The sequence below is a fragment of the Panthera onca genome, chromosome F2 (genome assembly GCF_046562875.1).
Source record: "Panthera onca isolate mPanOnc1 chromosome F2, mPanOnc1 haplotype 2, whole genome shotgun sequence".
In the NCBI taxonomy this organism is placed as follows: domain Eukaryota; kingdom Metazoa; phylum Chordata; class Mammalia; order Carnivora; family Felidae; genus Panthera; species Panthera onca.
Window position 1 is genome coordinate 16477230 of NC_138356.1, and position 14225 is coordinate 16491454.

Genomic DNA, 14225 nt, shown 5'->3' on the forward strand with positions numbered 1-14225 from the left:
TAACTCATTCGATGGTACTTTCTTACCGATCAGTCTTCTAATTCACTTATCTTAAGCTAAAATTTCCCTTTTTTTCTTACCAATCGCAAAAATCACTTTTTCCTCTGAAAGTATATTTTGTATTGTCCAACTTTCTTCTACTGGATAACTCAAAATATTTGTTTGCACAGACTACACACTGAGTATTGTGTCCTAATAAATGATCTTCCTATCTGAAATATTTAAACATGGAAAAAATGGGTACCTACACAACTTACATTTTAACATGAAACTCCTTATCAGCAGAGAACAGGTTAGAAAAGGGCTTTTGAGGGGCACCTGGGTGGCTCAGTCAGTTAAGCGTCCTGACTTATGCTCAGGTCATGATCTCACGGTTCATGAGTTCGAGCCCGATATTGGACTCTCTGCGTCAATACAAAGCCCGCTTTGGATCCTCTGTCCTCCTCTCTCTCTCTGCCTCTCCCCCATTCTCTCTCAAAAAACAAAAACAAAAACTTAAAACAGAAAAGGGCTTCTGGGCCCATTAAAGGGCTGGAAAGAACCTCAGCAAACAGGCTGGTCCCAAAGCCAGCAGTAATGAGGAGACTTGGTTGGCCTTCAGTTTGGGCTTAAGTAAGGGGCAGTGCAAAAGAGGAAGCCTGGGTTTTGAAAGCGATCTCTGCTGTCATAATATACAAAATGAACACATTTGGGAATGAAGAGACAAATGATACAATGAGTGGTCAAGTGTACAGGAGACATCTTAAATGCTGAAAGAATTTAAAGAACTGGGAGACAGAATGGCAAGGGTCAAAATGGACAAAGAGGGCTCCATGGAATAGCTGGTTCTAGAAAACTAGAATCTGGTAAATTTAAGAAGAGAATGCAATCCAGATGAGGACAAATTCACAATGCACTGACTGAAGACTAAAAATGTGAAACTGAACTAAAAGCGTCGGGTCCATCAGAAGGGTAGGACCGGTTACAGAGAATCTTGAAAACAAGAATAATTTGGTTTTGACACAATAAAAGTCACTAAAGATTTATAACTAGAAGAGTAGAAAATAAAAATATCTAACAGTTATTCAGGCAACTATTTGGTCACTAAGAAGGAAAATCCCAACCCTGATGCTCATCAATTGTATCTGACTCCACCGATCTATTTTCTCTTGTAAAATGACTATGAAACACCCTAGCTCACTGGACCACTGTGATGATCAAAGATAACACAAGTAAAGGACCCGGTGCTGACGGAGCCTGAAACACAGTAAGTGCTCAAGTAATGTTAAATGTTACTAACAAGGAGGTAGCAGTAATCTAGATGTGCAATAATTAAGATCCAGATAAGATCTGAACCAAAGTACCAAATACCGATCCCTTCAACATAGAAATACTACTGTAATCGCTCCACCACCACAACTCATTCGTAAACACTCCCCAAATGTTCGGCACACACAGCATTATGCTGTGTAGTGTGGCAATTACTAAAACATGAGACAGACTCCCTCCCCTTAAGGATCTTGATCTCAGTAGGAATATACTTTGGGAAAGTAATGGACCATAAAAGACAGATCCCAAATAAAAAGTGACATAGCAGTTAAGAGGAAGAAGGAGGGGCACCTGGGTGGCTCAATCTGTTAAGCATCTTTTATTTTTTAATTTTTCTTAATGGTTATTTTTGAGACAGAGTGCAAGCAGGGGAGGGGCAGAGAGAGAGGGAGACACAGAATCTGAAGCAGGCTCCAGGCTCTGAGCTGTTAACACAGAGCCTGATGCAGGGCTGAAACCCACGAACGAGATCATGACCTGAGCCGAAGTTGGACAAAGGATCTGACTCTTGATTTCAGCTCAGGTCATGATAGCATGGTTTGTGAGATTGAGCCCTGCATCCAGCTCTGCACTGACAGTGCAGAGCTTGCTTGGGATTCTCGCTCTCTCAAAATAAAAATAAATGAGCATTTTTTAAGAAGAGGAAGAAGGAATCGTGGGGTGAAAACTGTTCACAGGATTTGTATAAGAAATGTTGGGAAATGCTGTTACAATGTGTGAACTGCAAATATTTTTATTAAAGAAATGGACAAATCTCTTTAGTATGTTAATGGCCTTCTATAAATCAGGTAAGAAAACTCAAATCTCCCCTCTCCTCTGCCAAAAATGAAAAAAGGACAGTTCACAGAAAAAATACTCAAACAGCTCTTATATATATAAAAAAGCTCTTATTCAGAAGATATCCCTTTTTTTAGACAAAGGGCTAAATGTAGGATAATACACTTGGAGAGGCTGAAGAGAACAGAATTCTCATATCATTCTGATGAGAGAAGATACTAAAATAATCTCTAAGGAGGTAGGAACTATCAAAATTAAAGGCACTCTACAGGCTTTAACGTAGCAATTCTACATCTAGAAATCCACTCTACAGATACACTAAATACAGCACTATCTGTAATAGCAAAGGATTACAATCAAACCACTGGTTAAATAAATGGTGTAACATTAATACTGTGAAGCTGTGAAAACAGAAAGCTGCTTCACGCAAGGATATAGAATAATTTCTAAGATAATACTTCAAATGAAAAATCTAAGGTGCATGGCATTTTATTACATGTATGGGGAAAAAAATGAAAAAGTTGGTAAATTTATAGAATATCCTTGATGGGCACACAGAATTAGTAACAATGGCTATCCCTGGTGAGAACTAGGTGACAGTGGTTCAAAGAGAATCACTTTTCACTGTATACCTATTTTGAACACTTAAAAAATTTTAAGTGTTGGGGCATCTGAGTTGCTCACTAGGTTGAGCGTCCAACTTCAGCTCAGATCATGATCTCACAATGGGAGTTCGAGCCCCACCCTGGATTCTGTGCTGACAGTTCAGAGCCCAGAGCCTTCCAATTCTGTGCCTCCCTCTCTCTCTGTCCCTCCATGGCTCATGCTCAGTCTCTCAAAAATAAATAAACATTAAAAAAAGTTTAAAGTGTTGGGGCGCCTGGGTGGCTCAGTCAGTTGAGCAACCAACTTTGGCTCAGGTCATAATCTCACAGTTCATGAGTTCAAGCCCCACATCGGGCTTGCCATTGTCAGCCTGGAGCCTGCTTGGGATCCTTAGTTTGCCCACCCCACCCAAAATAAATAAACAACAAAAAATTTAAAAATTAAAAAAATAAAACTTTAAAGTGTAGTAGTTCCTGGTTGGCTCAGTTGGTAGAACATGTAACTCCTTATCTCAGGGTCATGAGTTCAAGCCCTATGCTGGGCATAGAGCTTACCAAAAAAAAAAAAAAAAAAAAAGAGATGAAAATTCAAGTGTATACTTCTTACTAACTGAAATGGATTAAAAGAAAACAAATGAGATAAATCAAAATGTTTATTGATATTATTTGTGTTGTAGGATGACAGAGGACTTGTTTTCTTTATGCATTTCTTTATGTATAGTGAGCTTTTTCATAATAAAATATTTTAAAGGAGATGATAGTATAAAGGAGGAAATTCCATGGGGCGCCTGGGTGGCTCGGTTGGGTAAGCGTCCAACTCCTGGTTTTCGTTCAGGTCATGATCTCACAGTTCGTGAGTTTGAGCCCCACATGGGGCTCTGTGCTGACAAAGCCTGCTTGGGATTCTCTCTCTTGCTCTCTCTCTGTCCCTCCCCAGCTTGTGCTATCTCTGTCTCTCTCAAAATTAGTAAAAATTAAAAAAAAAAAAAAAAAAAAAAAAGAAAAGAAATAAAGGAGGAAATTCCAGATAAGAAAGAATCTGAGCAAAGATCTAGAGGGTAGGATGAATACAAAATACTTAGGTTACAATAAATAGATAAGACTAACTAAAGCAGACCTTCTCTAACAGAATAACAACTATGCCTTACATATAGAAAAATCTGTAATAATGCTATAGAATGTATGAAAGACTAGGTTGGTAGCTAAATTCTCATGGCATTTTTGGTGCTAGCCAAGCAGTCTAAACTAAGCCATGAGCCTTTGTTGACATCACAGCAGAAAATGACAAAAATACTGTTAAGATTAATCTGATAGATTAGAATGTGGCTACTCTAGAAGTAGCCAATTTCTGGCCCAAACATGTTTTATGTGGAACAGGTAGTATTTTAGAGGTCTGGAACAGCCACAAAGTCCAGAAGCTCGGCATTATTAAAAGCCCACAATCCACATGACAAAAATAGTTTCCCTCTTTAGACAGACCAGCTGCTCTACATGTATTTTCCTTTGTTGTGGCCTAACCAGACTTCTTTCTTTCATGTACCTAACTTTCCTAGTGTCCAGAGTTTCTGATTGCTAACAGACATCCGAGTTAAGTCACTTGACATGATTCAGGCACAAGCGTCTGGATGGGAATGACGGTGGTAGAACAGGAGAGGCACAGCAGCAGGACCCAAGATGCAGGCTGCCCTGCGACAGTGCAGACTCGGCAGCCAGACTGCCTCAGTTGGAGTCCTGGCTTCACCATTTGCCAGCTCTGTCACCTGGGACTAATGAGCTACTTACTATTTCTCTGCCTCACTTTCCCTATCTGTAACATGAACACACCAAAGTACCTACCTCATAGTTGTTCAGGGTTAGAGGACTAAGTATCTGTAAAGCACTTAGCACGGTGGCGGACACAGAATTAGTTTTTAAGTCTACTCCATGCCTACCATGAGCTTGGTTCTAAGACAAAGAAAAATTCACAGACTTTACATCTGATAGGGATAGTAAAGGAAAGGGGAGCTATCAAAGATGATGATACAATGGAGACTCAGAAATTATCGACACAAAGGTAACTGAAATCCTGACAACAGATGAATTCTTCAAGGGACATTCAGAAAAAAATCACGTAGCAGTGAACTAACTCTCAAACATTACCCTCTGATTGGACAGAGAAAGATGAGGAGCCCCACTTGGAATTCAGGACAAGAATAGAATCGTGTCAAACTTCTAGAAACAATAATTCCATCTTACAATTTTAAGATTTTAGTTTCATTACTCATGATGATCTCACTGCATTCAAATAATGACCCTATAAAGTAGAATTATCTCCATTCCATCAATGAAAAAAAAAACCTCACAGATAAATTATTACCTAAAATTACAGTCAGTAAGTTATAAAACAGGAAATCAAAACAATAAATAAATAAATAAATAAATAAATATTCTCCTATGACAATTCTATAAGAATTAGGATATTATAAATTAATCTTAACTTCATTCAACAGAGCATGTATTATGCTTCTCTCCTACTTTTTTGAAAAATGAAAAACAAATGACAAATGAAGAAACTTGCTAACAATAACCAATAAATCAGAAACAAACATGCCATGAAAAAAAAAAAAAGAAAAAAAGAAAGAAACAACCTGACATTTTTCCTATCTGACCACCAAGTTAATCACTATCTTTCATTTATTTTTACAGATTCAAAAAAAAATCTTGTTCATCCTCCTAAAAAAATATTTGAGCACTTACTACTAGCCACATACAGCTACAGACTTTCTCGGTTCTCAAAGAGTTAAGCTGGGGAGAAAGACTGGTAAATATAATTTCAATCTAATATGATAAATGCTACAATGAATGCATGTACAGGAGCGGCTGGTCCAAACCCAGGGAGAGGCAGGTGTGGGGCTGGGAAGGAGCTGAACGAAGATGCATGGGAATTAGTTGGGTAACGCACCTGCAGGGAGCTAGGAGAAGGTGCCAGGCAGTGTGAATACAAACAGGCTCAAGAGTAACAATAATGTTTCCATCACAAAAATGCAATATCCATTCAATTTTAATTGTGTTACCTTTTATTATTTTACAATATATTTCAAAAAAATGCCGTTACAGTTGCCTTAACTGCTCTATAAGACCTGGAATAAAAGAACACTTAGAACACACAGACATCAAGCTGTTAATACCTACTTGTACTGAACCATTGCTACCAAGAGATGTAGTTTTTTAAACAGGCAGATGTGTGGCAATGCAAAATAAAACACAAACTTGTTAGAACAGTAAACTTTGTTTTAATGGCTATAGAAAGGAGGTGGTTTTGTTTTCATTTTTCAACACATCTGGTTCTGGCAGCAAGCTGTATTATGCATTTAAAGCAATCCATGCCCTGAAAGCTGCTATTTGCAGTTGTGTATGTCATCTGAATCAGAGCCCAGACACATGAAAAATATCATTCCAATACCCTCAATACCCCTCCCTCCAGAAGGTCGTGAACTCAAGATTCTTGTTGGTGAAGTATTTTACAAGAATTTTTTTTTACAGTGACACTGGATGCTTTTAATTTTCTCTAAAAGAGAAGCAATGAAAATGCAAGGAAACCCTCCAGGGTCCAACTTTCACTTCACATTCTCCCCAAGTAGTAAAACAGCAGCTCTACATGTTGATGAAAAAGAATTTCAATTTCTCCATATTAGTTTCTTCTTAATCATATTAGCACTAAAATTTATCCGGATTTAGCTGGATTTCCAAAAGGAAAATTTTATGTGCCAAATATTTCAGGAATTTAATAAAGCATTACATATATGTAATTAGCTCTTATCTACCAAAAAATATATATGTATATATATTTATATTTATTTCTCTTACCTTCACTGAAGTTCTTTTTTTTCTGGCTGGATATGAGAAACAAGATTAAGTGGACCAATGCTGGCTTTATTTCTTCATAAGCAATAATTTGAGTCTTTTTTTCATTCAGTACGACTGGATGTTCATAATAAATTCACAAAAGGCAATACAAGGAAATACCTACTGAAAAGGCATCTGCCAAGCAATTCACGTTTCAAGGTTAGACTCTATCTACCAAGTGGCACTATGGCATTATATAGGCATTCGACTTTTGTTTTCTTTTTCAAGTTTGTCAGTTCTTTACTATTTTTTTTCTAGCAAGGATGGTATATAATCACAAAGTCAGGCCTAGAGACCATTTATAGTTGCTCCCAATATTACGTTGGACGGAAATCTTAAGAGCTGATATAAACCAAACTAAAGAGTAGTCAACTGGAACCACATCTGGTCACAATCAAATAGTCTCCAATAGTACTTTGCTAATATACAGGTTTCCTTCTTCTTGACTGATTTTGTGTTAGTCTTATTAAAATTACAACAAATAAGATTGCAAAGTTTTTGTCAGCTTATATTTTTAGAGAACTCCTACGTTCATATGAATATACTGTAATTCACAAAATGTCTTTATAGTAATGTTCTTTCTATAAACATGGTTGGCAAAATAAAAAAGGCACAAGAGGGGGATAATGACAAATGTTTTCAACTTTCAGTGAAGAGTACCCAAGCAAGTATCTTTCATGAAGAAAAGCAGAGAAAAATGTTCAGTAATTCATGCACAACTTGAGCCAAAATGAACAAACAAAAACTTCTCTTCAGATAGGTCCTGAGGCTTGAGGAGAAAACAAGTTTTCCTAATCACGTGCTCCATGTAAAATAAAATGTAAAGCTGCACATATATGTGTTTGGTTTAACAGTGGACCCATGTTTTTTAAAAAGTGAGGCAATTAAAGGAAAACAAAACCAAAATACCTTCATAAACAAAGGAACTCCACCTGTAGCCTCTGTCCTTTTTACCACTGAGCAGGGCAAAACGTCCAATAAAATGTAAAATGCAGCATATGCAATCATGTAATCTAAAAACTTTTCATGATAACTTATTGCAAATTGCACTTGACAGTTCACCACAACAATGGAAAACTGGCCCCTTGTTAGTTCACACAGTCCTTGAGACCCAAAGTGAAGTCACCAGTAGAACGATCTGGATAAAAAGTTTGCCGCTGTGCTCAGCCAGCTAGCTCCACCCTCTGGGTGTGAGCCGACCCGGGACACTGCTTTATCCTGTTCTTTTGTGGGACTCTCATCCTCAGGCAGGTAGTCGGGCAGCTCTGTGTTCTGTTCTACTTCCACAGGCGTATCTTGGAATGGGACCAGCATCTGACATAGACAACATGTTAAGAGTTATTACAAAATCAACCCAAACGACACAGGTAAATTAAGTCCTAAATTAAAGGTCAACTATACACCTCACTCTAATCACCGTATTTATTCTCAGTGACAATAGTCACTTAAAAATTTTCCTCTTACATGAAGGTAGGCCCAACTGTTGAGCACTGCATTAGGCAGAAAGACACATGAAAAGTAAGATGCTTTTCTCCTGAGGCTCCAGAAATAAATGTGCAACCTCTCTGCATTTAAAGAAAACAAAAGCAAGTACCTGGCTACTGTGGGCCCCCAAGGGCCACTGAACCTTTCTATGGGGACACAAATAAGTTAAGGGGATGTAGATTTGTTTTCCCTATCACAAAGCTGGTGGCAAAAGTAGTAAGAGGCAAAGCTTTTCACTGTACTTACCTACCCAATTGTGGGAATAGAGCTTTATTATTTGGATTGACAAAAACTAATTAAGGTTAGAAAGAAGTATTTAAAAATCAACACAGGGGTGCCTGGGTGGCTCAGTCGGTTGAGCATCTGACTCTTGATTTCAGCTCAGGTCATGATCCCAGGGTCTTGGGATCAAGCCCTGTATCAGGCTATGCGCTAAGCATGGAAACTACTTAAGATTCTCTCTGCCCCTCTACCCTTCTCACTCTCTCTAAAATAACATAACATACATAAAATAAAACCAACACAAGGAACCTATATATCCTTTATTTCCATGTAAAATTAGAAAGACATCTCCACTGAGAAAAAGAATAGACTCTGAAATCCACAAAATTTAAGAACAGACCCTGAAATCTACAACAGATCTCTCTAGAAAAGAGCTGTTAGCCAAGAAACAAGATAATCTGACCCAACCACACTCCTATATATTTGGCAACTAACAGCCTGAAAATACTAGCAATCTGCCAGCCATAAAGAATAATCAAGAGTCAGGTATAAAGAAAACTAAATTAAAAAAGCATTTACCTCTTCTCCACTTTCACTTTTCACAACTTGCTGAGCCTTCATAACCTTGGTTGATGCTATTGCTGATGCCAAAGCCTAGGCCAGGATAAAAAGGGAAATTTGAACACTGATTTGTTTACCTATAACCTCAAGCATATTCAGCCATTTAAAATACTAACCTCTGCTTTCAAATCTGAACGGATCCGCACCACACATCTTTGAACAGCCATTTGAAAAGTAAAGCTAATAACACCTTTAATTTTTAACAAAGCCTCTTCACAGAGATTTCTCCGAGACTGAAAAGGTAAAAGCAAATTATTATTACAATTGACAAAATGTTAAACAAATCAACTCAAACCACACTGAATTAGTCATTATATGAACGGTGGGGGAGTGGGGTGGGGTCGGGGGGAGGGAGCAAATGTCCCTATTTCAGTTCTACCATCTCATACATGAGGGCATACTGGGGGTGCTATTTAGTCAAGCTTACTAAATTTTATAAGATCAACAGAACAGTAATTTCTTCTGGATCTTTTCAAGCTTCATTACTAATACTTAGTTTTAATCCTTTTTATCAGAAATAAGTTAGCCAGTGTTGATTTATATCTCAATGCAAATGGAATGAAGAATAATACAGAAAAAAATGCTGAAAAGCAGAGGTTCCTCTAGCTCAAAGGTAAGCAAATTATAGTCTGCCAGCTGTTTTTATAAATAAAGTTTTACTGGAACACAGCTACACACATTTGTTTACATAATGACTGAGGCTAGTTTCATACTATAGCAGAGTTAGTAGTTAGAATACACTATATGCCCTTCCAAATCTAAAATATTTACTATCTGACCCTTTAACAAAAACATCTGCTGAACCCTGCTCTTAAAAATCTGAGGTTAAATTGTGATGTCACAATTAGTATTCAGTATTTGAGTCACTTTTTTTAATTTTTTTTAACGCTTATTTATTATTGAGAGACAGAGAGACAGAGCATGAGGAGGGTAGGGGCAGAGAGAGAGGGAGACACAGAATCTGAAGCAAGCTCCAGGCTCTGAGCTGTCAGCACAGAGCCCAACACGGGGCTCAAATTCAAAAACCGCGAGATCATGACCTGAGCCGAAGTCGGATGCCTAACCAACTGAGCCACCCAGGTGCCCCGAGTCACTGTATTTCTTAAAGCACTTGGTATTTATAAACATCACTGTACCCTTTATTTATGGCATTCTCAGTGGTTACCACTGCATTCTCAAGGGTTATTAATACCCTCTTTTTAGTTCTCATTTTCCTCTCATAACACAATATAACATATCCTTCAATGTCTTTTTAATACACTATTAATAATACACTAATAACACACTACTTAGACACTGATTATTCCATCTCTGTCTCATCTTACCTCCAAGGTCCAGTGCCTTAAACTAAGTGATTTTCTTTCTACTTCATCTCTTAGTAGACTATTCTCATCACTTTAGTCATCATTACCATGGAGAAAAGGGACATACATCTCTAGTATGACTTTATTTTCATTTGTTATCAGATATATCCACTTGGATATCAAGTGGTCATCTCAAACACAAGATCCAAAGCAAAAATGGATTAAAAAGTAACTAGTTTCACCATATCCTTCCTTCCACCTCTCGCTCACATATTATCACCATCCCTATATTTTCCTGTGTCTGTATTGAGACCAGGTTCTGTCTGATTCAGTACTTCTTAGGAGACAAGAATTTGCAATTGACCCAAAGTCTCTGGATCACGCTGAGAAACACTATCTTCAAATTATTTGATTCACTCTTTTCTTCCATTGAATATTATGAGTCTTCAAACTCGTTCCCACAATCCTTCAAAAGAACTCTTATCATTGCTTATCTCCCTCCTAGCATTATAGGAGGGTGCTAAAGTCAACTTGCTAATATTGTATTTTAGATTTCAGCAATCATTTCCATACAATATATCAGCCTATATTTTTGTGTGTGCTGTGCTGAGTTTTATTATTTGGTTTCAGATAGCTTTCAAAAGCAACTATATTATCCTTATTCATTAAAGTTAAACAGATGGTGGGGCACCTGGGTGGCTCAGTCAGTTAAGTGTCTGACTTCAGCCCAGGTCCTGATCTCACAGGTCCTGAGTTCAAGCCCCACGTCTGGCTCTGCACAGACAGCTCGGAGCCTGCTTCAGATTCTGTGTCTCCCTCTCTCTGCCCCTCCCCAACTTGTGTTCTCTCTCTCAAAAATAAAGAAATGAATCTTTTAAAAAGTAATAAAATTAAATAGGTGGCATTGGTGGTATTTTATGTATCTTAGTATCTTACATTTAATCAATTTACATTTACTGAGCTTGCTTTCTAGAAACTTTTCAGGATCTTGTGGCCCCAGTTGCAGTAAGATAGTTGTGAACTATCTTATTTGGCAATGTCATGGATGATATGCATATGAAAACTCCCCCCCCCCCCCCTTATTTACTGAATCCTAAATCCTGAGGCCTAAATGCTGCAACAGCACAACCAGAAAAAGCTGTGGATAATCTAATGTAACCTACCAGGCATAGCTAAAGAGATAAGTGGTAATTTACCAGTTGCTACCACTAAATATGTAAAGTTATATGACTTATCACTGCTCAAAATAACTTCAGGGAGACTTCTAAATCCAGTCAAGATGGAGAAATTGGGACTGGAATTAGCCTTCAGGCTTAAACAACTACAAAGAGACAAAATAAAATGAATAAAACAACGATTTCCAAACAGTGGAAAACAAACATCCCTGAAAGAAGGAAAATACACTTGATCTTAGCCAAAAGGCTGAGAAGCGATGAAAGAAGGAAAATAAAGTGAGCTCCACAAGGTCATCAACATATTGCCTAGAAAGTTTCCAGGCTATAACTTAGGAAAGGAGAACTCAAGGGGAACCTGCAGTCTCCTTCAATTAAGGACACAGTTGAAAATTCAGGGAGGTCAAGGCAACTATAATTCGCAGGACAAAGCACAGGAGAGGGCAGAGCTGTGCAGAGAGGGTCCACAGAGACAAAGCATGTACTAGAGATCTGCAATGAGATCCCCTCAGGTTTTCAGCTGAATGATGATCTATCTGTACATGCATGTGAACAAAGAACCTGAGGCTGGATGAATAACCAGACTGGAAGGGAATAGAAGGAACAGTTCTGCAGGCTCAAACCATGCTGAAAATACTTCATGTTCCCATCAGACAGAGTACAAAAACTTTTATAAACATGGGGTATGAACAAAGAACCCAGAAGAGTATTGCCTCAGTAGTGTAGCAAAATTATCCCTAGGATAAAGGGTGCTATGGTTCTGCCTAACAAAGCTTAAAAGCAAGCCTCAAAAAGATCTGTTAGTAAGTAACTGTGATCTAAAACAAATCTCAAGAGAGGCGCCTGGGTGGCTCAGTCGGTTAAGCGTCCAACTTAGGCTCAGGTCATGATCTCGCGGTCCGTGGGTTCATGCCCCGTGTCAGGCTCTGTGCTGACAGCTCAGAGCCTGGAGCCTGTTTCAGATTCTGTGTCTCCCTCTTTCTCTGACCCTCCCCTGTTCACGCTCTCTCTCTCTCTGTCTCAAAAATAAATAAATGTTAAAAAAAAATTTTTTTTTAAATCTCAAGAATATTTTTAAAGGATGTACATACAAATAAATACGTGCTGTACCCAACAAAGTAAAATTTGCAATGCCTGGCATCTAATCAAAAATTACCAAGAATGCAAAGAAGCAAAAAAAAAAAATGCAACCAGTAATTATAAAAGTCAATCTGTAATTACAAAAATCAATCTATAGAAACATACTCAAAAGGCAGAGATGATTAAATTAGTACATAAAGACATTATGGTTATTCCACCCCTCTTTTTTTATGTTCCAGTAGATCCATGCTACGGAAATATGAAAAAGACCCAAATCAAACTTCTAGAAATGAAATAAAATAATGTCTATGTTAAAAAGAAAATACACTGAATGAGATTAACAGGAAATAAATGCCTACAAAAGAAAACTTCAACAAATATAGCAACAGGAACTATCCAAAATGAAACAGAGGGGGAAAAAAAGGAATTGAAAACAAAATGAGCAGAGTATCAGTGAGCTGTGAGACTTTACACGGCTGAATATGTATAACAGGAATCCTTGAAAGACCCAGGGGAAAGGGGGACGGAAAAAATATTTGAAGAAATAATGGAGAAACCTGTCCAAATTTGCTGCATACGATAAGCCCAGAGTTCCAAGAAGCTGAATGAACATGAATAAAATTATACCAAGGCACATTATAAACAGCTCAAAAACAGTGATAAAAGAGAAACTCTTAGAAGCAGGAAGAGTGGGAAAAATAAGATCTATTAAGAAGAACACAAATAATAGAATCCTAAACAGAAACAATGCAAGGAAGAAGACAGTGGACCAATGCCTTGAAGTATGGTTAAAGAAAGAAAGAAAAGAAATCCTGTCACCTAGAATTTCACATGCACTGAAAATATCTTTCAAAAAAAATAAAATAAGGACTCTCACAGACATACAAAATTGAAGGAGTTACACTTCAAGATCTGACTTTCAAAAATGAAAGAATAGCTGGAGCACCTGGGTGGCTCAGTCGGTTAAGCAACTGACTCTTGTCTTCATTTTGGTTCAGGTCATGATTTCACATTTCGTGGGATCGAGCCCTGTATCAGGTTCTGTGCTGACAACAGAGCCTGCTTGGTATTCTGTCTCTCCCTCTCTCTCTCTGCCACTTCCTCCTCTAGCTCTCTCTCAAATAAATAAATCTTAAAAAAAAACTGAACAGCATAGCTGGACAGATGAGCAAGGAAAAGAGGATTTAATCAACAGTATAAACCAATTAATAGTAATAAACACTTAGAATACTCCCAACAACAGTATATACATTCTCAGGTGCATATGGAACATTCCCCAAGACAGACCATGAAACAAGCCTCAGTAAATAGAAAATGATTGAAATCACACAATATTGTCAAATCACATGAAACGAAATTAGAAATTTGTAACAAGGAAATTTGGAAAATTCAGAAATACATGGAAATTAAACAACAAACTCCTAAATTACCAATGTATCAAAAAAAGAAGTCACACACAAAAAATACTTGGAGATGAATAAAATGAGAATATATCAAATCTTATGGGATATAGAGAAAAGAATGACTGAACAAAAATTTCTAGCTGTAGTAACTATACTAAATAGAAGAAAATCTCAAATCAGTAACCTATATTTCCATTCTAAGAAAGCCCAAAGCAAGCAGATGGAAAGAAACAATAAAGATTAGAGCAGGGAAAAGAAAAATAGAGAAAAGGGGGAAATATAGAAAAAAAACTAATGAAGCTAAAAATTGGTTCTCTGAAAAAAAATCAACAAAACTGATAAACCTTTTAGCTAGACTGACCA

At 37.5% G+C, this 14225-nt stretch overlaps 1 protein-coding gene across 1 annotated transcript in view; it reads right to left on the bottom strand.

The window, feature by feature from the left end:
* Positions 1-5723: 5723 nt before the first annotated feature.
* ARMC1 (armadillo repeat containing 1) overlaps positions 5724-14225 on the bottom strand; it is a 41848-nt gene continuing 33346 nt past the window's right edge. Inside the window, exons 5-7 of the mRNA XM_078441882.1 lie at positions 9020-9136; positions 8862-8936; positions 5724-7889 (exon numbers count right to left, since the gene is read on the bottom strand). Coding sequence (XP_078298008.1) covers positions 7698-7889; positions 8862-8936; positions 9020-9136 — 384 coding nt within the window. The 3' untranslated portion in view covers positions 5724-7697. The remainder of the gene's footprint in view (positions 7890-8861; positions 8937-9019; positions 9137-14225) is intronic.